At 37.9% G+C, this 24,691-nt stretch overlaps 1 protein-coding gene across 2 annotated transcripts; it reads right to left on the reverse strand.

The window, feature by feature from the left end:
- Positions 1-84: 84 nt before the first annotated feature.
- LOC135612445 (regulatory-associated protein of TOR 1-like) lies at positions 85-23,675 on the reverse strand. 2 transcript variants are annotated; one of them, XM_065108756.1, is made up of 24 exons: positions 23,153-23,609; positions 18,469-18,571; positions 16,538-16,620; positions 16,299-16,457; positions 16,085-16,201; positions 15,824-15,984; positions 14,829-14,983; positions 14,550-14,694; positions 14,370-14,448; positions 14,098-14,199; positions 13,406-13,489; positions 13,185-13,295; positions 12,632-12,985; positions 12,363-12,552; positions 11,405-12,022; positions 10,978-11,307; positions 10,738-10,861; positions 8,155-8,235; positions 7,876-8,000; positions 7,636-7,781; positions 7,447-7,548; positions 1,208-1,293; positions 916-1,000; positions 322-811 (listed from the first exon to the last, which is right to left on the reverse strand). In XM_065108756.1, exons 1-24 carry the CDS (start codon positions 23,471-23,473, stop codon positions 473-475), a joined length of 4,200 nt encoding a protein of 1,399 aa, XP_064964828.1. In that variant the 5' UTR covers positions 23,474-23,609; the 3' UTR covers positions 322-472. The 2 variants fall into 2 exon arrangements, with proteins under 2 accessions (XP_064964829.1, XP_064964828.1); XM_065108757.1 differs by lacking the exon at positions 8,155-8,235 and having other exon boundaries at positions 85-811; positions 23,153-23,675.
- Between the last annotated feature and the right edge of the window lie 1,016 nt (positions 23,676-24,691).

Consider the following 24,691-nt stretch of genomic DNA (forward strand, 5'->3'; position numbering starts at 1 on the left):
AGACAAAAAAATAATTTCCTATTTAAACATAGCAAAATTGAATGAAGCAAACAGAACGTGGCATGAAGACATGAAATTTCAATATCACAAACCCAGCCCCAAGAGCCACCTGTACTTCATTTATCATATGAAAATTATGCACTTTTACAAACTGAGCAAAGGAAAAGAAAATAAATAAAAAAGAGAACCATTCAAATAAAGAAATTATTTACATCTTTTTACCTAGGTATGATTATTTGTGGGAGCCTCCAGCAGCGATGCAGGAATTCGGGTGAGGTGTGACCCTCTCAGGAGGAGGCTAATGAACGCTGTAAGATACAAATTTCACATGCAGGGCCAGAGGTTTATGTACCCAAAATCTGATGATCTGTAGTATAGCTGCAGTTATCAGCTCACTCAGTTCGTCTGGTTGCCAGATCCATGTTCCTTGGTTAGATGTCAAATGTTCTAAATGAAAACCCACAGCATACGGTTATCTTGCTTGGTAGCTGTCATCTGCATAAATGGAAACACAGGCATCGGCTGCACCAGCAGCAAGGAGTACTTTGTATGGATGGAAAGTGAGGCAGCTAACAGAACCAATTCTCTGAGCCATAAATGTAGGATAGTATCTGATGATGCTTAGTTGCTCTCCTCTTAGGCTGAAGACCTTAACTATCTGCTTGGCTGAGCCACTTGCAATGATTGGAGCATGGCGATGAATTGCCAATGCAGTAAGAGAGCCCCTATGTGCATCGATAGTGAGATATGGCTCAGTTTGATTTCTTATATCCAAAAATTGTATATCCCCAGCTTGAGATGCACTGACAATCTGCACATGAACAAATTAACATGGACTGAAGCATTTAACCCATATTAATTGATTGAGATAACTTAAGGATCATTTTCAAAGTTCAAGATAGAAAACTTTCTGACCTTGGTTGGATCAATTCCAGGTTGAAAACCAATCCCAACAACTCTTTCCACCCTTTGGGTATGTGGTCTAGCAGTGCAAACAGGCCTACAAGACCAGACAAGAGTATACCATCAAAAGAAATCACAAAGGATTCTCTGACGGTGCATGCAAACAAGAATGCCTTCCTTGGCTCATCATATACATGTAAAACATTAAGTTGTCTAAAGAGTAACTGGCTGAAAAATGCAAAATGATCTAATAGCAGAAAAGCAACCAGGCCTGTCGTCATGCATGAGTATTTGTGCTTCTTACATTTCAGGAGCGCGAATGTCAAATATTCTTACTGAACCATCAACAAAGCCAGCTGCTAAATGACCCCAGTGGACTTGGGAAGCAGACTGCAAGATAGAATAGACTCAGACATTGCCAAACAAACAATAGTTGGAACAAATGCAGAAGGACATAGAACAATTGAGTCTAGTTCTATAGAAAAACAACTAAAACAAACCCAAATCTGGAAATTTACATCACTTGACAACCTACAATACTGGCATATATGGTACATAGAACTAGCATTTATAGGTGACTACGTTAGTTTTCTCTATCACAAATGTATTAGCATGAAACATGAATGTTGGAATTATTTAATACTTTTTGATGTAACCTATTAGTAGCTTGAGTATATAATATAATAGTTATAATGTACATGGTGGCAGTGATTCATGACTCAAAAGGTAAAGAATCTAAAAACAAGGAGAAATAGATTGTTAGTCAGTAAAATATTTGGGTGCAAAAAAAGATGAGGGAATATGGGGGAGAGTGGTGCAATTCAAAATATAGTGATGTTACAAATGTGATATTTTAATGACAGAAAGGAGTAACAATAACAACTAGGAGCAACAGTCTGCAATTGCTGAGAAACCATCATACTATCTATCATGTACAGATTATCAAAAAGGTTCCAAGAGCACCATAATTAACTAAAAACTTGCATGAATAGTGTGTGCCCTTTTTGAGTCCACCCTATAACCTTTCTGTTGTAATTTACTACATAGATATCTTTTTAAAATATAAATGAATAATTAACTATAAAGCTGATAAGACATTAGGGCATGATTTGTGACCATTGCATGTATTTCGAAGCCGAAGCAAACTAACTTTAGAGTATAAGGTAATACGTGGTACATACAGCTCTAAGCAATTAAAAAAGTAATATAACACTCCACAGTTTACACCAACTAATATAGTAGACCAGAGCAAATTAAATGCATCGAAGTTAAGGAAGTTGCTGAATTTTATATAGAAATCTATTCACTGATAATATATAGCTTGTGTCAAGGTTTCAATTTCAGGTACTGGATCCATAGCAGTCGTCCAGAGTAGATCCAAGCTATACTAATATACCATGTGTTGATACGTTGGTACGTACCGAGTCTCATAAAAAGCACAAAAAGGGACTGAAAAATAGAAAAATTACTGCCCGGTATAGGGCATGTACCAGACGATACAAGCCCTATACAATATAGCCTGATCTGCTTGTCGGTATTTCTGATTGGAAAATACCACCTAGTATTTTTAAAAGTGATATACGTCAAGGTCCCAAAACGCCCGAGGCACTAGGCGCTTTCCTAGGCACCCGCTCAAGCGAAACGAGGTGCTTTCAGTATTAAAATTTTAAATATATATTACCATTGATAAATAATTAAATATGATCACAAAAATAAAAATGCCACATCAAATTGGAATCACAAGTACCAAATTACATCTCTTGTATCAACACCTACCTAACACCTACCCAGCCTTTCCTCTTTTATACCAGCCAAGTAAGCTACATGGCTGTTCAAATGTTCCCTTTTCTTCAGACCACTTAAGTGTTACAATTCCTAATTTAAGTTCTAAAAAGGCAAATAAAAGACAGCATGGTAGCTCCCTTTTATTTTCTTCTTTTCATTACTTTTGGAATAAAACCTTAACATTTTGATGTAACCCCATTTATCACTATACTTCTAGTGCTTAAAATGTGTGAGTAACGAAAGGGTAGGCTATAAAATGAGAAAGAGAGATGGAGAAGTAATCGATGAAAGGCTGTGGAGGAAGGTGGAAACGGGCAACGGATGAAGTGGATGAATCTGCAATGGTGGACAAGGGCTCAAGTCGCCCTTGCGACGCTTCATTGAAACGCCTCGCCAAGAGGTGCTATGAGGCATTCAAGTCTCGCCTCACTTCACCCAAGCACCTTTTGAAAACACTTATACCATCCATGATGAACTACACCGAACGATATTCCAAACCTTGGCCTACGAATTTAACGAATTGGTCAATAAGAGATGTTGCTTAAAAGAAATAGCCAAACCCTGGTTGGGACATTAGGACTTCTCTTAAAAGCATTTGAATATGTCAACATGTCTTTCAGTAGTATTTGAAGTTTCTGAGAAAAATGTAATTGAAGATACCAAGCGTGATGGATAAAATATACGTACCAAAAGGGTTATATCCATTGATAAGTTGTGAAGGATTATCTCTCACCTAGTAATTTAAAAAGCACTAGGCGCTAGACCACGTGAAACGAGACACTCTGAAATATTAAACTATAAAAAATATATAATACAATTGATAAATATGATTATATAAATAAAAATATGACATTAAATTGACTGAAGAAAGCTTCAGTCAATTAATCTATTTCGGACAATAGTAGTGGTGGAGAAATAGATTAATTGATTGGAGCCCTCTTGTCTCTCTCTCTCTTCTCATTGTTCCCCCTTTTTTCCCTTTCAACTTAATGCATACTTGTGTCGATAAAACAACATTTATAAAATCCTTGAATAAGATCACAAGTGACTAGGATGAAATCAAGTTTACATACGATTGTCGTCTATAAGAAAGAGATAGGCCAAGGGCAGAAAGAATCTTATTTCATTTAGCCAAAACAATTTTAGCAAGTTACGATTAAACACCCTGTTAGCAAACATGAAACTGAGATCTTACAAATACAAACAAATTTCCAAAAAAATAATAAATGGTGCAGGTGGCCAGGAGACCTCTAATTAATCTATTTCGGACGATAGTAGCAGCGGAGAAAACCTCGTACAACAGTAGCAGCGACGGAGAAAGCCTCGGACGACAGTAGCGATGACGGAGGAAGCTGCGAATGACAGTAGCAATGACGGAGAAAGCTTCGGATGGCGATAGTGACAGCGTTAGCGATGGAAGCTGCAGACAATGGCGTCGTGGGCAGAGGAGGCTTCAGATATGTCCATCGGTGGTCCTCTCCCTCGACGGTGGAAGGAGCGGCACACAGAAGCAGCAGCGACGGAGGGAACTACGCATGAAAGCTAGACCTTCGGACTCGTCCGTTGACGATAGAGGAAGCATCGGTCCTGTGCGTCGATGGCGGAGGTTACAACAGAGGAAGCGTCAACGGTAGAGGCAACGATTGTGCTAGGGTTTATGGCTCGAGGTCACACGGGGGGGTGAGGGGTGGGTTTTGCAAGTATAGTAACATTATGTAGCTTAGTTGGCTCAATCGAACCAACTAGCTACTATTTAACCGAACCAGACTTAACAGTCTGGTTCGCTTGCATTGTTTCAGTTAGGCGCTCGCCCGAGGCGCCCGACGCTTGGGTTCAAGCAAGCGCCCAAGCTACGCTTCACTAAAGCGTGTCACTTGGCGAATCTGTGAGGCGCTCGGGCCTCACCTTCCCTCACCAGAGCACCTAAGCGAGCACCCAGGTGCCTATTTAAACCCCTACTCTTAGCATTCCATCAAATAAGTGAAAGATTCATTAAATTATCATACATTACCTTGTTCATATGTCAACAAAGATCATCCAGAAATTTACCAAATAATATACAATAAGGATTCAAATCTCAGGTTAGTATCGATATTAGTCCTTGAATAGATTAGTATGGTTAGACATATTGTGTATTAGTATGTCCCCGTATAGGCCTATATGGGTCAATAGGCCCGAGAGAGAGACAAAAGAGGGAAGAAGGATGAGGCAATAGCAGAGGAGAAAGCAGAGGCACGGGAGAAGGGGAAAGCAAAGAGGGAGGATATAGGTGTAACATGGAGATGGCAATGATTCAGTCAGGAAGAGGAGGTGGGGAGGGGGGAGAGAGAGATGGAATAGAAGAGAGAGAAGGGAAAAAAAGAAAAGAAAAAATTGAGTGACACCTATCGGGATATTGGTACAAGACAATAGGGTTACCATCAGTATTGGCTGGCTTACCACACAATAAGTTCAGTACGGTGAGCTTGATGGGTAGTATAGCCCATACCAAAATCAGCTGATCTTACTTCCTATTTAGACCAACGAGATATTAAACCAAGAAATGTGCCCCAAACAAAAGCACGGTGAGCTTGATGGGTAGTATAGCCCACACCAAATTCAGCCGATCTACTTCTTGGTGAGATCAACAATATATTAAACCAAGAAATGTGACCCAAACAGAATCATCAGTGTTGACGTTGGCACCTGAGCCCTTGAAAGGAAATAAAAACTATCATAGAAATCCTCTTTCATCTGGCATTACTCCAACTAAAGCATTGTTTACCAAAATCAATGTAGTTGTATGCAAACCTAGAAAACTAATGTGATGAGACAAAAATTCCCAAGGGCCTATTGTTAAAAATAATGTAAATTCATGAAAAATGTTTTAAGATAGACCAATCAAGAAAGCATATATATTTTCCTTGTCAGTTTAACATTTACTGAGGGTTAAGGCAGGCCTCACTCCATTTCACAAAAAAATTATATCATGTACAGCTTTCATAAATTGTTAAAAAATATCTTGGTTTTTGGCCAAAGCAGATGGCTCAATAAAGCATAGTCAACAACCGAAAACAATAATTTTGCGCATAAAGCTATTGGCCAAAGTGATCCATGTTTACATAAAGCTACAGAAGTCATATGTTCAAGACTACAAGAACGACAGAACAATTTAGAGGTCAAAGGAGCAAACAACACAGCGCATTAAATTGTTACTCATATAAGGGGAGAAAAGAAAAGTAAGATGCTTAACCAAAACAGCTGTTAATTTGAGTGGACTAGTACAATTCTGGGTAGCTAGTTATTAATATAATGAAGAAACTAATGAAGAAAAACATATTAAAGGTCAAGGGCTATTCTAAGTAATTTAGGAACTCTCACTTGGCAATTAATATAGTAGATGAACCATTCTATGAGTCATATTTTAACAGTTTTTAGTGGTAGGCCATCAAACATACAATAATAACAGATCCATGTCAATATTTGCTCTCACAGTTATATGCTGCTTGATGATTTGCAATCCTCCCAAGGTTTGAGCTCAGCATTTAATGATTCAAAATAGTTCATGAAGAACATATAAGCCGCTTAATATTTATATGGTCCTCTCATCTTAAGATTGGAAACCAAGGAAATTCATTCCTTTACACAGGAATAGAATAGAGAATCTCAGAATGTCCCAGTTGAGATAGACAATATATGGTGTACTCATCAAGTAGAAAGACAAATTATAGGTAATACTGGCAGCCAATGATCCATCCAAAACCTTCATGCCAGATGAAGGGAGACCAATCTAGCAATCAGAATTGGGATACTGGCAAACTCATACTAAGCAAATCTAGCTCTTAAGTTCTATAATAGGCTACCAAATAATTTGAGCAAAAAAATGCTTTAACAATTTAATAAACAAAGTAAAGGAGACCAACAATTCCATTAAAAAATGCTTAAAAATTCCACATCTACCACTTGCACATAGTACAAGACTATAACATGACTTCTAAAGGAAAAAATCAATGCATTGGACACTTAATGTCAAGTTCAGTTGGCAGATTTGAATCCTAGGGACGAAAGAATATTCCAGGCAAAGATTCCAGATTTGTGGTCATGCATAACCAAACTCGCTCTCTAGTTGAGATTCTCTAGTTCCTATAATGATTACCAAGAAAACCTTGACAGTGGAAATATTAGAGAGTTAGAAACCCAAATATGAAGCCATGGCACCTTGGTGCATGAGGCTCTCGCCAATGCAGTCTGACGTTCACTATGATCAGCCTTACCCCGATAAATAAAGATGACCCAAGATCTCCCAATTACATTGTGTGGCATGAAATTCAAATTCCTGGGTATGGGCAGGCAGCTGCAAATCCTGACCCAACTGGTAAAAGACCTTCTATTTGACTAGAAGGAATCTACTGCTATCCAATCTAAGTGGATCTCTTAGATTAGTGAGATGCCTCCAATACAAGTATCATGCCAGCAGGTCAAAACAAACAGAAACACATTCCCAACCAGACCCACTACTGGCCATGCATAATCTTAAGTTCTTAACCATGTTAAGCAAAGAATTCCAAAATAATTAAATACTGAGACATCGATGTTGAAGAATTGAAGGTGCAGAAAAAAGACAAATAGGTGGTAAAACTAAATGGCTCATGAAGGACTCTTTAAAAGAAAAGCATATAAAGGCTGGGATTTCATATGAACTAAGCTACACATGACTATGCAGTCTATGCTAACAAAAAAATAGTCCCTACAGAAAAGAATGAGCAAGACAAGCCTCACCAGTGCTGATATGCTACTGTCAGATGATGATGGAATAGAGCTGACAAGTTGCTCTTTATCCATATCCCAAACCAGGATTGATGATATCTCACCCGAAGCATACTAAGTCAAAGATGATGCTCAGTCAGAACCACATTCATGATAAGTCACCAGATACATAAGGCAATTTATATTTGGAAAATATCGTACCAAATAACCAGATTGCTGCTGCCAGTCCACAACTACATTTGTGCCACGAACAGCAGCCCGATGACCTTGCATGGCAGAAAATGCAGTCACAAGTTTCTGCTTCCCCTTCATGGTGTAATTTTTCCAAAAGCAAACATTTCCATCACCTACATTACACATGATTATTCCAACCAAAGTTTTATACCAAGAGGCGTTCTACTGCTACAGGTGTTGCTTAATAATATAAGAAAGGTGGCTTACTAGAAGCAACTAGAAGCAAACTGTCATCAAGCTCATTCACAAGACACAGTTTAGATATTCCTCTATCAGATGACTCACGATTATCAAAACAGTTCAAAAGAGTAGCTTCTTCATAATTCCATACCCTGTGAATCAACATAATTGATCAATAAATTATTGATCAATTGCATCACAAAAAGTGTTAAAACAGGAACCTCAAATTTTAAACACTTAAAAGGCCATGTAACTCTTAATACCAAGCTCGAAATACAATAACACTACCCAATAGTAAAAACCTACCACATCAACAGATCCATTGAGTAATGCAAGGAAAGCGACGCACATACACACACAGGAAAGCCATGACCCAATATTAAAGCCCTACCACATCAACATATATACTGAGTAATGCAAGGAAAGCCACATACAGAAAGCTGTAAACTCATCAAAGCATATATAACAAGCTATATACCATGATTTTAATAGTACTTAAAAGTTAAAATCATTAATAAAGAGCACTAAAAAGAAAAACATTTATATACCTTCCTACAAATAATTTATGTAAAGGAAAACACCATGACTTTCTAAAAGACTCCAGGAGGGTGGTGGGAAACAACATATTTTTAAACACATCCTCTTGTATTTAAAAACATTAAAAAAATAAATAAATATTGAGAAAGGATCAACTTCATAGTTTGCAAAATCAAAGTTGGGATCGGGATTGCCCCATGGCAGTGTGATCCTATGGGCTGGATTGAATTGATGGAATCAAAATCCATTAAAATAAAATGAAAACAAAAGGAGAAAATTATCAAATAATAATAATAGGAAAATACTAGAAGATAACACATAATTATATATAATTTTATGTAACTATATATGTGATTGGGATATTATATATGGGCCCCTCTGATAAACCTATGACAGGTCACACGGAGGGAAATGACAAGCAACAGTTTCTGTCCCGGAAAAATCAGTCATTTATTTATTAACCAGATGACTGATCTTTCTATAACTATCAACAACTACTAATGTGATCAATCAACACAGATTTGGCAGAAAAACCCCTTTAGTTGGATTTAATTTATTGCCATCCATGGTTACAAATGCACATAAGTGATTGTTTGACCAATATAAAAAACAGGACACATACAAGAAATGGGGAGGCCAACTCACTCTTTGAACTTCTGAGTTCTCAACATCCCCACATTGGTAAGACACTGACTTTAGCATAGGAGAACCTGCTGGGATCATTAGCAGCAGTATTTTTCCATTGCTTGGCAGGTCAGCACATCAGAGGTTCAAACAATGGTGCATGTGTCTGGCAAAAAGTCAGACCAAGGATATCAAAAATCCATAAATGCAGCCCTTCCATCTCTCTCCAGGGTCACATGCTCCTTAACCATGGTGAACATTTATTGGATCTGGTGCCCTTTACCATTTTTCACTTTATTTTCATTGCCTGTAGTAGCCGATTTCAATGAAGAGAAATGGGGAGGATACAAGAGAAAGTGAAGAGAATGTTGATTTCTCATGTCTGACCACAATAATTTTAACAAGTGGAGAGGTATTAACTATTAACTTTATCAGGTAGATATGTTTGGTTTCAAACTCCAATTCTGATCTGTTTGAACTGGGTTTGACTTAAGAATGCCACCTTGATTCAGTTCCCACACGACTGGAATCACCTTCGGTAACATGCATCTAAAATTAATCACGAGTCATACAAAGAAAACTCGCTTAATACTAGGTCTCTGTAGAAGTAAAATAATTGACAGTTTGACACATCACCTATCACTTTAAGAACATTTGTGATGCCATATGCTGTGGACCTCTCTGTCATTTGGTTCCAGACCCCTTTTTCTTTCGCCCAAAGGTGTAAGGATATGACAAGAGATTTCTAAATGATCCTTCAGTAACATGCATATCAAATTAATCTCATGTCATACAAAAAAACTCACTTCACTCTAAGTCTACATACGAGGAAGAAAGTAAAACACTTGACACTTCACCTAACACTTCAAAAACAATTGTGATAATGTGGTGAGAGCCACTCTTTCATTTGGTTCTAGTCCCTTTTTTTTTCCCCAACGGTTCAGAAATATAACAACAGACTTTAAATGATACTTTTCTTCTATTAATCCAAACAAGGGAAAGTGATCTTTCCTTCTTTTCTTTCTTCTCCCTCCTATTTGCCCTTAATCATCTTCTCTCTTTTCTGTGCAAGTGAATGTCCAAGCCTAAGACTTCCAAAGATACAAGGCTTTAAAAGACTTTGTTATCTTCCATTCTCCGTTTTTGTGTTAATACGCTACTGAGATTCAAATTTTAGATTTTGGGACAAGATGACTGAACTTATGCCCTCATCTTCCTCCCAAAACCAAAAAGAAGAGAGTTCAAAAGCTAGTGATCTACACCAATCACAATCTAGTTCTTTAAAAGAGACATTCTAACAAGACAAAATTTCTCAGATCCAATGAATAGATAAAATCAACAATCTGTAATAAAATATTATGTTATCGTCACCTGTATCCTTGCTAATAACCAAATGATTACAATGAGTACTTAAAACATTAAGAGTATGATAATGTGACATACAAACAAGAGGCGAAATCTTTTTCAGAATAAGCAAAATTTTCATGGACAGTCTAATTAGTTCAGCAACATAACTACTAACTGTCAACAAGCAACAACATAACCATGAAGGTCATCGATCAAATCAGACCAAGCTTACTTGATGCATGTCTATAATCTAACAAGGCAGTTTCAAGAGACATACTGCAACATGAAATTTTGCTATAGAACAATACAGTCCAAAAACTATTATAATGTTAAAGCCAAAGAGAATAATAGAAGGAGAAAAGAGTTCACCACCCGAATTACCTGATTTGTTCTTTCTCATCAGCAGCGACCACAAAAGGAGAAAAAGGCAAGAGCAATGCAGCCTTCGTGCCTGTTTCATACTTGGTATCCCAGCTAGCAATTTGATTACCAAGTTTACAATTAGCTGGATCAAGTATACAGTAGAAAAGTCAAACATGCCCAGAAAGAAACATGATCAAACATCATTTTAACTTTTAAGACAATACAACAAACAGAAATTGAACATATCAGCCTACTCACAAGAGTGTTGACATTTGGCTATACCATCCAAAGCCATTCTCTCTCTTTCTTCTCTCCTAGCAACAGTTTCTTCACCGTCATCAGTGCCAGCAAGAAGTGGCCTTGAAAAATGAACACAACTCCAATTGTAAACAATTGACTGTGGAAGTAAGCTACGTTCAGAACTCTCAGAAGATCCAACAGCCCCTATAAGTGGATCAGCTAATCCAGTATCTGGAGAATTTAGTTGGTGTGGCCTGAACTCTAAAGAGCACACTCGGCGCAATCCTGTCAGATAATTTTGCTTAGGAGGGCTAACAGGAGGTGTCCGGAATGTCATTGATAAATGACCTGCATCAATTAATCATTATATAGTGAAAACTGCAAAGTTCAATACCAATTATAGAGTGCTACCAATTAAAACTCGAACAATGAGAATAAAAATTACCGGCATTAAAGTCAAACCATGAAGATGAGCGAGCCAATCCAGAAAGATTAGAGTACTGAGATGGAGCTGAAGAATCTCCTTGGTGTATACCCCCACCACCATACCTTGCAGTTCTTGCAACCACTAGTTCAATACCAATTATAGAGAGTGTTCTTCGGCCAAGGTTTGCAACACGAGGAGATGGATCCTTTGCGATGTTACACATGGCCAAAATAAACTGAGAATATAGAGCACTGTCAAGAGTTCTTGATCTAGAGCAATTGATGATCCCATTAGTAGTAGTTTCTTTTATCAATATACCAGAGTCAGAATGATGAGAAGAATCATCAGATTGTGGAGAACCATGCATCATACCAGTTGATGCAATGGGACTACTTGTCGATATCCTACCATCTCGACCAGCAGCAGTGCTGTCACTACTACTTCTCAATACAGGACCAATACGTGAGGAAATGGTGCTTCCTACCTGCATCAGTTGACTGGGACAATAGCCACTAAAATTATTAACATTAGCCAAAGATGGCAAGGAGCTCAGAAGGGAGTTAGACTGAGGCTTCAGGTATTCAGCAGCAATTGACTTCAGATGCTTGTTATGACCAAAGGCAAAGCGGGCAAGAGCTGCCAAACAATTATGTGAATATTGTTTTACAAATCAAATTAAAAACAAAGTATTCATCAAAGTCAAATAGTTCATTTGCTACCGAAAAAATGCAAAACCATCTTTTAAAAAGCCAAAGGATAAGAGCAAAAAAAAAAACTGGGTCAACAAAAGATAAAATACAAAATACAATTCAAGGATAAACTATTTTTTAACAAGAACACGAAAAAAGAGAGAGGTCTCAAGGAGCACATTTGAAATAGACCCTTTTTTACAAGTACAAAAAAAAAAAGAGAGGCCTCAGGGGAGCATATTAGACTTTCATGTACACACTAAGAAAATTTGAATTGTTGCACATACCTACAGCGACCTCAGCCCTAACCAAGGGACTCCCATCCCCAGCAGCTTGTAGAAGATTTCTAACAATATTCAGCTCAGATTTTATTTTTTCATCATCATCAAAGTCCTCACCACCTCCATGTCCATCACCAAATGAGACAGATCCAACGTCAATAAGGGTGCCCAATGCAAAAGCAGCTGCAGCTCTGACCTGACAAACATACGTTAAAATACATAAAATGATATTGGCAGACTAAAATATTGATTACAAACATGTAAAGAATTCTTACCTCGGGCTGTGGCTCTGACAATAAAGGTGCAATTGTTGCTGGTCCATCTGCTTGCATACCTATAATTTGCGCTTCTGGAAAATCCTCCCACAGTTTTCCCAGGCAAAGACAAAGCCACTGAAGAAGTAAAGGTTCGGTTTGTCCATCACATGGATTAGCAAGTTGCAAATGTTTCAAACAAACATGTATCAGATTTGCTTGAATACATGCTTCTTGTCCCCGCCGATGTCCATCCACAACAACTGCCAAAACAAAAGCAGCCATTGCTCGCTGCTCCGGATAGGCATCCATGCTATCAAGAAATCTGATAAAATATGCATGGCCTCCATCTTTCACAAGATCTACTTGACAAGACTGATATTGCAGGGAAAAAACTATAAATTAGTCATTTGTCCTACAGCATTTGATGCCATAAATATTAAATTAACAAGAAAAGGTGCATTTATTTTCTCCACATTTTATTAAGTCCAAACCACTCAACAATCATCAATAAAATTCCAAGTACATAAAAAGAGGCAGAAACAACTAGTGGCCGACCCAACCAAAGATATACCTTATCAAGAGCAAGAATCTTGGTCCAAATGAACACAAGAATTTGACGCAATTCCATTGCAGTAGTTTGTAAAAGTTTTAAAACATATGGAAAGATCCCAACAGATAGAGCCTGAAAGATCAAAGGTATTCAGTTGAAGCATGTACATCCCAAAAAAAGTATTTAAATGCATTCACATGTGCAAAAGATGGAACAAAGACAAGAAATCAGCAATAACAAACCAGATCCACAGCCCAAGCTCCCATATCAAGGAATCTTCCTAAGAGTACTAGTGCTCGGAATCGATGAGATTGACTTAGTAAAACCTGGAAAAAAAGAGATAAAAGAAGGAATTCAACAACAAACGGAAAAGCAACAAACTAAAGAGAAACAGGAAATTGTACAAACATATAGAACTGAAACATCTTAGGGATAGTAGAAACAGCAAACAAACTACACTGAACTACAACAGACTCATCTAAATTTACTTTGTAGTCCATACAGCAATGTCAATCCATTTTAGTGATTTCGTAATCAAGGTTCACATCGTCAGTCATATGACAAGCAAGAACATAGAATGATAGTAAAATAAGAGAACTTCCAGGACTCCAATCATAAAATGATTATGTACGTAAGAAATAAAGGTTTAATTAAAACAAGCAACTGTCATATACTATTTTGGGACAGCCAAATGGATCACTTCCTGCATTTTAATTAGAGGCAATATTGTGGGCATAATCCAAGTATCTCTCTTCAGAGATATAACCAACTCTCTCTACAAAGCTAGAAACCACTACAAAGGTGGGTACTTGGTTGAGTACCCACCGTACAAAGCAAGCTAAACTCAGCATCAGAAAGCAGCAAAGCATATGAAAAGATAAAAGAAGCAATGAAACAAAATCAAGAGGTACTCTTTTATTGTGATTGCATATACCTGAAGAACAATTGGCAATTGCTCTGGTGGCTTCTTATGTTCGGAACCATGATCCAGCCACACCTCAAAAGCTGTCAGTTGCTCGGTGAAAAAAGGGCTTGGCTGATTCAAACAAGTCAAAATATCAATCCAGCATAACAAAGGGGAAAAAAGAAAAAGGCAGCTCAGCATACAATGAATAATCTAGCTGCCTCTGTAACACTGATCAAGATGCTACCACAAAGAAAAACTTAATGTCAATGTAAATAATTTAAAAAATAACAAAATGAAACCTGAAATTCAGCATTTGGATCAGCAATCAGCTGTGGAAGCTTAGACAAGCAAATCTCAGCAGCCATGTCCCATGCATCCCTACAAGAAGTCAATACTCATGCTAAAACACGGCGTCATAAAAGGTATAAGATGACACAAAAGATAAGAAACGAGATAGAAATTTTCATCCACATGGTTACCACATATGATGCTGATGAGTTGGTGGCAACAATGGATAAGAAACTGGGGAACAGTTTGCAGCTCGCATTATTCGCTCAGCGAGTAGAAAATTGCGAAAGAGACTAGCAACTAACAGATCTTGCCTAAACAGACTCTGAAAAAGGTCTGCACAATGACATTTAATAACTTTGTGCATCATCCTTTATTTTAGCACTGGATTCTAATTACCAAAATATTCTGGAATTCAATGCTCAAAAAATATATCAACCTTAAAAAACAAAAACCATTATCGACAGTACCATGAGGTAGGACATTCCATGCAATCGTATCAGTAACAGCAATGAAAATCCAGTTCAGCTCTCCCAGAAGTGTCTTTCGGTCATTTTGACGGCCAGGAATTTGGTCAATAAGAGAATGGGTAAGAGATCCGTGAAATAAAGAGCGAGAACAAAACCTGAGCAGTAAAGAAGATGAATGTTAAACACTCCAAAAAAAACTACAAGTCACCATAAGTTACAGATGTTTACATAATATGCAAGTTCTTTTTGTTATGCCAAGCCATATATGCAACAAAATCATGCTTCACAAATCCATAAAGCACAGGAGCATGTTAGGAAAAAAAAAAATTATAGATGAAATAACATATCACAAGTGAAACAAACAAAACAGATGAAGTTAATATCTTGTAGCAATCACTCAAAGACAGACATAAAAGGAGAACAAGATGTGTGCCTAGAACAGCTAATGGAAAGAATTTCACCAAACAAATCAGGCCAACCAACACAAACCAATTAGAACTCAAGCTGGCTTCTATTTTCTGACGCACCAGCCAATGAAATCAGACAAGATAAATTCAATCAAACACTGAAATAGACAAGTATATGATATCACACTCAACATTTCCATCATTTTTATCCCATTTTAGAGGACAAGGCTCAAAGTCCACCTTAACTTGGATAGGCATGTGCTAGTGAAATGAAAATCACAATGCTTTACCTACATCCATTTTCCAGTCTACTTGCATCCCCAACTTGGAAATTGATTTTAATTATTTGTCAACCATTCAAAACTCTGACAAGGATGGCCTAAGCTAATGAAATGACACTAAACAAAGCAATCAAGTACCTACATCCACTTTAGAGACCAGTTACACCCTAATTTTTATTTTAGTGAAAAGAATTTGTCTGCATGGAAGTTGCAATACAACTAGAACACATGAGCAAAAGTTCATATATTCCTCAAGAAAACAGACATGTCAGTTAGAGAAAAGTACATACAGTTAAAAATAACTGACCATCGCAATGCCATTTTAATTGGAGTTGTAAGGCATGATGTGAAAACATCAGCAGGAAATTCAGCACTCTGTGGAAGAGTCTCATGAGCTTCACAAGCAGCAAGCAGAATACAGTCTTTTAATGAGGAAACAGAAGCACCAGAAGAGTTCGAATCTTGCCGCTGAAAGTACAAAATACAGCATTAAAAAGCATTAAAATATAGCATAACACTACAACTTCTTAAATTGCACACATAAAGACTGTCTAATGCGATCGTGAACCTTTAAAAAGGCACTGATGATCATCCCTGCCGCAGAGCAGTCAAAAACATATATTGAAGGAGATTTAAGCCAAGAATCAAGCTCACTGATAGGCAATGGAATATATTGTGTGTAACTCTGTTTTCAATGGAAGAAATATGACAGTTAGACATCTAAACAAAGTTTTTTTAAAAAAATCCAGCATAAATCACCATTCTAGTATGATGGAGAAAACCTTGTTGAAAACCCAGATTTCTCCATTAGATGTAGGCTTCGGTACTCCATGTCCATTATAATGAAATAGAACTCTTTCTGACCTAGCATATTTGCGACAGGTATTACAAAGCTTCTTGACTTCCTCCACGGTGGGATCCAGTTGAAGTTTATAACGAGCCTGATATTCGATTAAAGTATATATCCCAATAGTAAATCTAATGTGAAATACAATAGCACCAAAGGTCAAAATAGGCCTACCCGAGGTTGCCAGCGTTCATACTGTACTTGCAATGCCTTTCCAATTGTCTCAAGTGCCTTTGGAGCAGCCATAGAATATGGATCTGGTTAACAACAAGACAATGTTCAAGTATGTATAACTAAAATCAAATGCAAGTCAGGAGCATGATTGGACAAGTAACAAAAATTTAGCCAGAGCCAAATAGACCAACTAACTACTATCTGCAACAATAATGTAAAACATGGTAAGTTGTACACTGAGTATAAGGTCACAATTAAACATGCATAGAAGTTTCATACTCAACAGAAGAATGCAACCTATATAAGAAGATAAACTACAGATGCCTCAGAGGATACCACACATAGGTCTTATACCATAAAAGAATCAACAACCTTGTTGCAGTGTAAAGATCAACTGTTGCCATATTGACCAAGAGATTTCCCTTGTAATGACACTCTTCTTCTAGAAGACAATAATAAGTAAATATAGTTTCGATATCTAGTCATAATCTTATTAGAAGCTCAAATTTTGAGTATCCTCATTCGCTTTCGTTTATAGGATAAAATTTTTAACTTTAACTAAATGACTCACGTGAACCAGACCGAAATTATCCACAATCATTGCAGATCTAATTTGGTCCATGATATGAAATATTTTCTGAGTTTACAACAACAAGAACAAGCTCCTGACGACGACAACAAATATCACTAGTCAGTCAAATCATTTTTTCTCTCCTAATGCATCTACTTGTAATCCATTCACTTTATCTAACCAGTGCACCTATTGGTTTCCTATGAACATCTCCTGATACTGTATATGAATATATTAAAGAAACATTAATTACCTATTTTGGTGAAACTACTGAAATTACAAACATAACAATCCAGAAAAACCATGAAGAGCATTAAAAGTTGTGTTCATCTTCACATTAGCCAGTTGTCAAAGCAACTCATATACTATGAACACAAAGAATACCCCTACGCTGGTTGCTAGCTTATGCATATTGGAGAAAACCCCCTTATCATGGAACAGCAATTAGTTTTATGATAATAAACCACAATTTCCTTTCAGATTTCACAACTTAAATCTTATCAAACATAAAGTTCGTTAAAGAAAATACAAAGAGGATCTCAAAATAAAATGTGTCAGCTGTCAGCATCTATTGATATCATATTATAGCAACTTACAAGTTCCAGAACTTTTAAACAACCAAAACAAGAAGAAGGAAGAAATTATCAAATTAAGATAAAACGTGTCAGCTGTAGTATCACATGATGTTAGTCCAAGAAGCACGGTTTATATTTCCAAATTAAGGACTAAATATACAAGTCCACAGGACAAATATTTTCTTCAACAAGCACTTTAAAATTACTTCTCAGAAATAAGGTTATCTTTCCAATATCCATAGTTACTGCCCGAGTTACAACAGAATGAGCCACGACTATTTTATTGTGAGTTTCAGGTAATGTGCTTTAAAGCAGAAAAGTTAACATTGCATCAACCTAATAGCAAAATTAAATTATTGCACATAGCAATTCCTGAAGATTAATGGTTTAGATGCCTTCTATCTCAAAAAATGATTTAGTTGATCCTTGCTATTTACATGCAACTCAACTATTACAAAACAAGTACATATACCAGTTTCAAAATATGAGATCTCTTGAAACATGACAAACATAAGACACTAAGTATCATCCATACCAAAAGGTGTATACACAATGGGCTACCAAATGCAACAACAACGGCACAGAGGAATCAAACATGACTTAATAAATTAGAGTTAGAGAAAGAAAACAACAGATATAGATAGCTCTTCAAATTAAAAACTCAATACAGAAATCTTAACAAAATTAACCATTATCAGGGCAGCCAAAACATCAACAAATGAATTATCAAAATTAAAATGAACAGAATTCTAAGAGATTGACACAAGAAACAAGTCCCAAGTTACCCATCCAGCACTCCATTCGGGCACATGGAGAAATTTTTATAACATCTGGTGGATCAACACCAATATTTAAACATAACACAAGTGCAACACACCCAGTCTTCATCTGCAGTGAAAATAATATGTATATTTAACATCAAAATTCAAACTGAATGGAATGCAAGGAAAAGCATATTTGTAAATATATAAATGTCCATAGGATCTCAAAAAAAATAAAGAGTAAAAAGAATAAATTCAATCATCACTACATTCAAAAATCATGGTAGTGAACACACAAAGAGACCACTAGCATCAAATTTAGCAGCCTAAATCTCCATGTAAACTGCATTCAGGTGCGAATAGATATTATAATACCTTAAAATGCTTAAAACACACAAATAAAAGCCACCGAAAGAAGAAAATTAGAATTTGCACCATGAGTACAAAATAGTAATCATTTCCCACAAATACAGCCATATCCACAAAGCAAACTTCAGTAAAGAATCACACAAATAAACTAGAAAAAGGAAAAAGAAAGTTTAATTTTATGCATCCAATAATTGACATTGGTATATAATAGTAACAATAAAAAAAAGAAAATACCGTTCAATAAATTCACATCAAGAAATATTACACGAGTTGTTAAGGATCACGCAGCAAAATGTCTGCTCAAGAAACTACATCATGAAAATGAATAATGAAAGCAGTACCACTGTTTAAGGGCATGGCAAATGTAGTGAACCCAGATATCTACAAACCATCAGCAACGACAACCTTGTTATTTTGTATCAATGTTAAAACTAAAATAAAATTAGCAGTTATATTGTCTATAATAACAAAATCCCAATATTGTCTATTAAACCAATTGAATCCCATAAAATTTCACTTTTTCAAAATAAGCTACAATAACTTGTGCTAATTTCCAGCAGCCTTTAAAGATAGGCAAACTACTTCAGGGTATATCCAAGCTATCACGACCCATCCCGCTGGATAACTAGATCCATAATTCATGAGCCTAAAACTGGTCTTCCATATCCATTATGGGACTAAATCTGAGGTATCAGACAGGCTATGTTACCAAAGCAAACTAGTGCATGGTTGTTGTCACTACTGATATTGCACCATGGCACTTGTACAACTTATGCAAAAACATCAAAAGTAAAACACGCAAGCGAGAAACGGGCCTTACTGATTGCATTTTATGATCACGCAACATGAAGCAAAATTTTGAAGTTCCAACAGATTGTTAAGGTATGTAAAAGAAGAGAAAGAGACACAATAGAAAATGAGGATTATCTAAAAGCACAAATGACCTACTGAGCCAATGGGAAGAAAAAAGGGCCCAAGGAAGGTTATCTTATAGTTAACTTCCATCAGCTCTTCTACCTTTCTTGCTACTTCCCTTATCTTTCTCCTCATACACTTCCACTATCTCCTTCCACCACCTCCTCAATCCTCCCTACTCACCACATTACCTTTTATAACTTTACAATCTTGTGAATCAAGGTCACAAGTTCCACTATTTTCAAGAATTGTTTTAGGGCATATGAACTTTTTTTTTTTGTCCTCCATATTAGTACATTATGATAACAGGTGAAAACAAACCATAAGCTGAATGTACATTAACAAAATTATGATGAAGCAACAAAGTTATATAATTTGGATTTTGCAAAATACTCTTCAAAGGTAATGAAGAACCAAATATTTCACTGGAAACATTAAAATTTAGCAGATTTAGATTGTAAAACATGCGAGATTGGCATATGAATATAATAACTTGGGAATTCTACACAAACTCCAATCTTTGAGTCTACCTAATTCAAGAATGAACTTATAGTGTCCATACAAAGACTTGAAATCAAGGTTCTTAATTTCGCACCAAACCGGCGTTTTAAGCTTTCCTCAATGCAGTAAGGTACGGGAGTACCGAGCGGTACACCCTGTATACAATATAAAATATAAAAAATAAGAAAACGGAGGCGTACACTGCCACGGCGACATTGCCTCCTCTTCTCCTCGTCGCTTCAAATGAGGAGAAGACGCGGTCTTCTCCTCATTTGCGGCGTTCGACGAAGACGTCGAAGGCCGCAGACATCTCCGAAGAACGCGGTGAAGGCCTCAGGCATCTCCATCCTTCAACGAAGAACGCGACAAAGAAGAAGCCAAGCCGCCGCCTCTTTGTTACCTCATGGATCGAGATCGTCAAGGGAGAGCAACGGCGGATCAGAAAGCGTCGAGGTTCTCCCGATCTTCCCTCTTCTCCCTCGACGCTTCTTCTTCCCTCGCTGCAGCCAGGCTGATACTGCCTGGTAGAGGGCAGCGATGGTCGAAATCAGCCGTTACCGCTCGATACATCCCCGTATCGTCCGATACGAGGCTAGATCAACGGTATCGCCCGATAGTGAGCGGTCCGCGTACCGGTCTGCTGGCGGACCGGCACAAGCGGTATCATTCAAAATTAAAATCCTTGCTTTAAATTATACTCATCAATCATCATATTCTCAGGCACAAGGGACCATAATTCTAATAGCTATAGGGTGAAAGAGGTTGTGATTGAGACATAACTTGGAGGAAACCCAAGGTTACCTAGAGTGCTAATCACCCTGGTGGTTGTTAACTTAAAACCTAGTATGGATTACCCATAAAAAAGAATAGCTTGAGAAGTAAGAAAATGCAAAGAGAAGGAATTGAAAAAATACAAAAAAAAAACACACACACACACACAAAACATAGATAGGGTACATAGGAAGGAATGATGCTTCGGCAGACTGCCCCCATTTCGGGCAATCGAATCTGCCCATATAAAAAAGAAAAAAAAAATCTGTGTAATCGTGTTTGCCTTACAGCGCCATCACACACCGTCTTTGCCTTAATTGCATCTCACACATGCAGGACACATCGCACGACCTAGCCACACACCGCCACGGCGCACCGCCGCCTACCGAGTAGGCCACTTCTCGTCCTCCTCCTCCTTCATCTTCCTCCATCACCTCCTCTCCTTCTTCCCCTTCCACTGTCTTCCTCCGCCGCCTCCTCTTCTTCCTTTCTCTTCTTCCTTTCTCCTCCGTTTTCTTCCTCCTCCTTCCTCCATTGTGCCTTCCTCTTCTCATTCTTCTTCTTCAAAACACCAGTACATGTCGATGCACCGATAGCGACCAGTATGTAGTGGTTTGGTCGGGGACCGACATGGGTCCAGTGCGTGACACGGAAATCCTTGTTACATAGATTAAAAAATAACAAAAAGGAAAGAAATCAAGAATACTAAGGCATTACTTTGTTTAATAGACTACATGCTAAAATAAACTGATGAAGTATGATGATGAAAAGTGAATAATATGCATAACAAGGCATGCTATTTACAACTGCAGATACATAGAATAAACTGATAAATCAGGATGACAGTGAATAATATGTATGGCAAGGCATGTTATTTACAACTGCAGGTACGTACATGCTCTTCCACTTTAATGCAAGGACGATCACCACAAAATATAGCTACAAGATAACTGACAGTATAAGAGCCAATAGACAACTTATATGGCACCTATAAACAGTATAAATTAATGCATTACGATTGTCATAGCATGCCGGGCAAAGCGGCTGCTAGATTTAGTGTAAACTAGCATCTAGGCAAAAGCAACCTGCAGTTCCTCAGTAGTGAAACAAAAAACATCATCAGTTACGAATATAATTCATTATTTTTCTTTCACATCAAAAGACATGGTCTCCATGGCCTCTTTAGTCAAAGGAAGATGACCTTAAAAGGGCATTTATTATGTTTCCCTGTAGTCTTCATTGTGCCAATTTCTCTTAAATCTAATCACCATAAAAAACATGGAAAAGAGTTTTGTCCTAACATGTCATTGTAGTCATAAAATTCGCATCCAAAATGCTTTTCTACTCTTTTGTTACTAAAAAAAAGGGTTTCTTTTCTCTCAGCCTCTTTTGCTCAAAACAGATGTATTGCCTCCTAATGTTTTCATAATTTCAACTTGTTTTATGGATCCTACCATTTCATAAGCATGACATAGCACCAATTACCTCAAACTACTAGCCAGAAGAAAAGGCTGAAGACAAGAGCAAAGACAAAAGCAAGTTCCTCTGATATCTTCTCTCTCTCCTTAGACTTGCAACAACATGCTTCAGATCTGAACAATAAACATTACCTTGCTTATGATAATCTAGGTGATAGATCCCTGTCAAGGAAACATCATTGCGCCGTGAAAATAAATGGAACATATATCCTCACTACCCTCACATTCACAAACAAGAAACCTTCACTAAATAAACTATCATCTCTGCAACCAAATGACTCATAAATTTAATCACCTGATATTACAAATCAAAACTAACCCAATCAGTTTTCAGCAGAAAAATATTTCTTGACGAATAATTGATGCAGAACATTGCCACTTCCAGCAGGTTTCAAGTTCCCATTCCATCACAGAATATCAATAAATGCAAGTAAAGTTCTCTAACTGAATTCAGCCAAGAACCAATCATCAATTAGATTGTTTACATTCCTCTTTCTCTTTCAAACATTTCTTTCATACTTCTAACCCTCCTGTTTCAAGAATTGCTTTGCTCGACAATAGCGCCACAGATTATCAAAAAAAAAACCACAGGTTTCACCTGTTCTTCACCAAAGGCTACTAATTCATAGCATTTGGAAAAAGGAAACTGAAAAGGAGTTGCAGAAACAAATTACCCGATCCTTGGGCCGCCACTTAGACACCAAACCATTGTCGGACGGCCCCACCGCCGCACAATCCTCGAAGCCCTCATGCCGGAAATCGGATAGCACGACCGTGTGGGGCAAGTAAGCCATGCCAGTAGCCGTCGCCCCAGACGCCCTCACGCCCAGGTTAGCCCCTGCCGGGGCCGCCACCTCAGGCTCGGTCCTCTGCGAGGCCGCATCCCCGGCCCCGGCCCCGGCCCCGTCCTCCCCGCCGGACAAGCCATCCAAATGGTTCGAAACGGACGCCGAAGACCCAGACAACCTGGACGGCATCAGATCTCCCAATGCCATCGATTCAAAGCCCGATAACTCAGCCTTTCCCCAACCGGGCCGTCGTCATCGCCCCCCGGATGGTAGACCTCTACCCCGATGGCCACCTTGCAAAACCCTGCCACCGATCGGTGGAGCCGAGCGGCGCGGCCTATTCGACGAGTACCGTGGCCCAGCGACGCATGGCGATCCGCAAGACGAAGGAGAAGCAATCCATCTCTCCGAACCCCAGCCGGCTTTCCTCCGGAAAGCTACAGAAATCTTGGGGATGGAGGCGAGTTTAGGAAAGAGAGAATTGAAACCCTAGAATTTTCTTGTGTGCGCGTGTATATGTGTGTGTGTGTGTGTGTGAGAGAGAGAGAGAGAGAGACAGCGGGGTTGAAGGCGGAGGGAAACGGGAAATGATAGGAAAGGAAGGAAAAGACGCGAGCAAACGGGATAAAAACATGATCGAAATCATAATAATAATAATAATATTATTATTATTATTATAAAGTCACCGGCCAAATTCAAATATATTATATATATATATATAACTTATTATTCCAATAATAAAAAAAATGATTTTTAATAGCTTTCTTTTTCCAAATGTTCGACTATTAGGAGATAAATATTAAAAAGAGAAAACAACGACAGAATAAAAGCGGGAGAACGGTGTCTGATGTAGGCTTCGGTTGCACCGAACCAGCTGTCACGTATCCTGCGACCCGAGGAGTTAAAGGTGACGTTGAGCTAACGAGGAGTTCATTTACGTGGAGGTTTGGGTTGCGTCGCCATATCCAACGGTGAGATGGGATTTCATTACTGTACCTTTTGCTCCTGAGCGAACCACCGTGAAGAAGGCAGTGATGGTGAGTGAATTATAAGCTGAAGTAGATTAAATTAGACGACAGTATCGCTGAAAGTTTGAGATGGCTTATTGTTCGAATCGCTAAGGATATTGACTGTTACCCATCAGACATTTATATATTTTAGTATTATTCATTTATAATGTAAAATTAATCGAAAATGTTACATTAACTTCGTGTGAATCTATTCGTCGAAGACGATAGAGGATAGAGGATAGACGATAGATAAATCTCATACTTTGATCGTTGTATTGACAAGCAATCCGTTGCTGTGTCAAAATGATGAGATAAATCCTCCCTGAGTTGGATTTGCAGCTGTAAATGAGAGGTGTGTCAACGGTCAACGGTAAACAATGCTTTGTCGTGTGGGTCAACTTATTATATAGGTTGC

The sequence above is a fragment of the Musa acuminata genome, chromosome BXJ2-5 (assembly GCF_036884655.1).
Source record: "Musa acuminata AAA Group cultivar baxijiao chromosome BXJ2-5, Cavendish_Baxijiao_AAA, whole genome shotgun sequence".
NCBI classification, from domain to species: domain Eukaryota; kingdom Viridiplantae; phylum Streptophyta; class Magnoliopsida; order Zingiberales; family Musaceae; genus Musa; species Musa acuminata.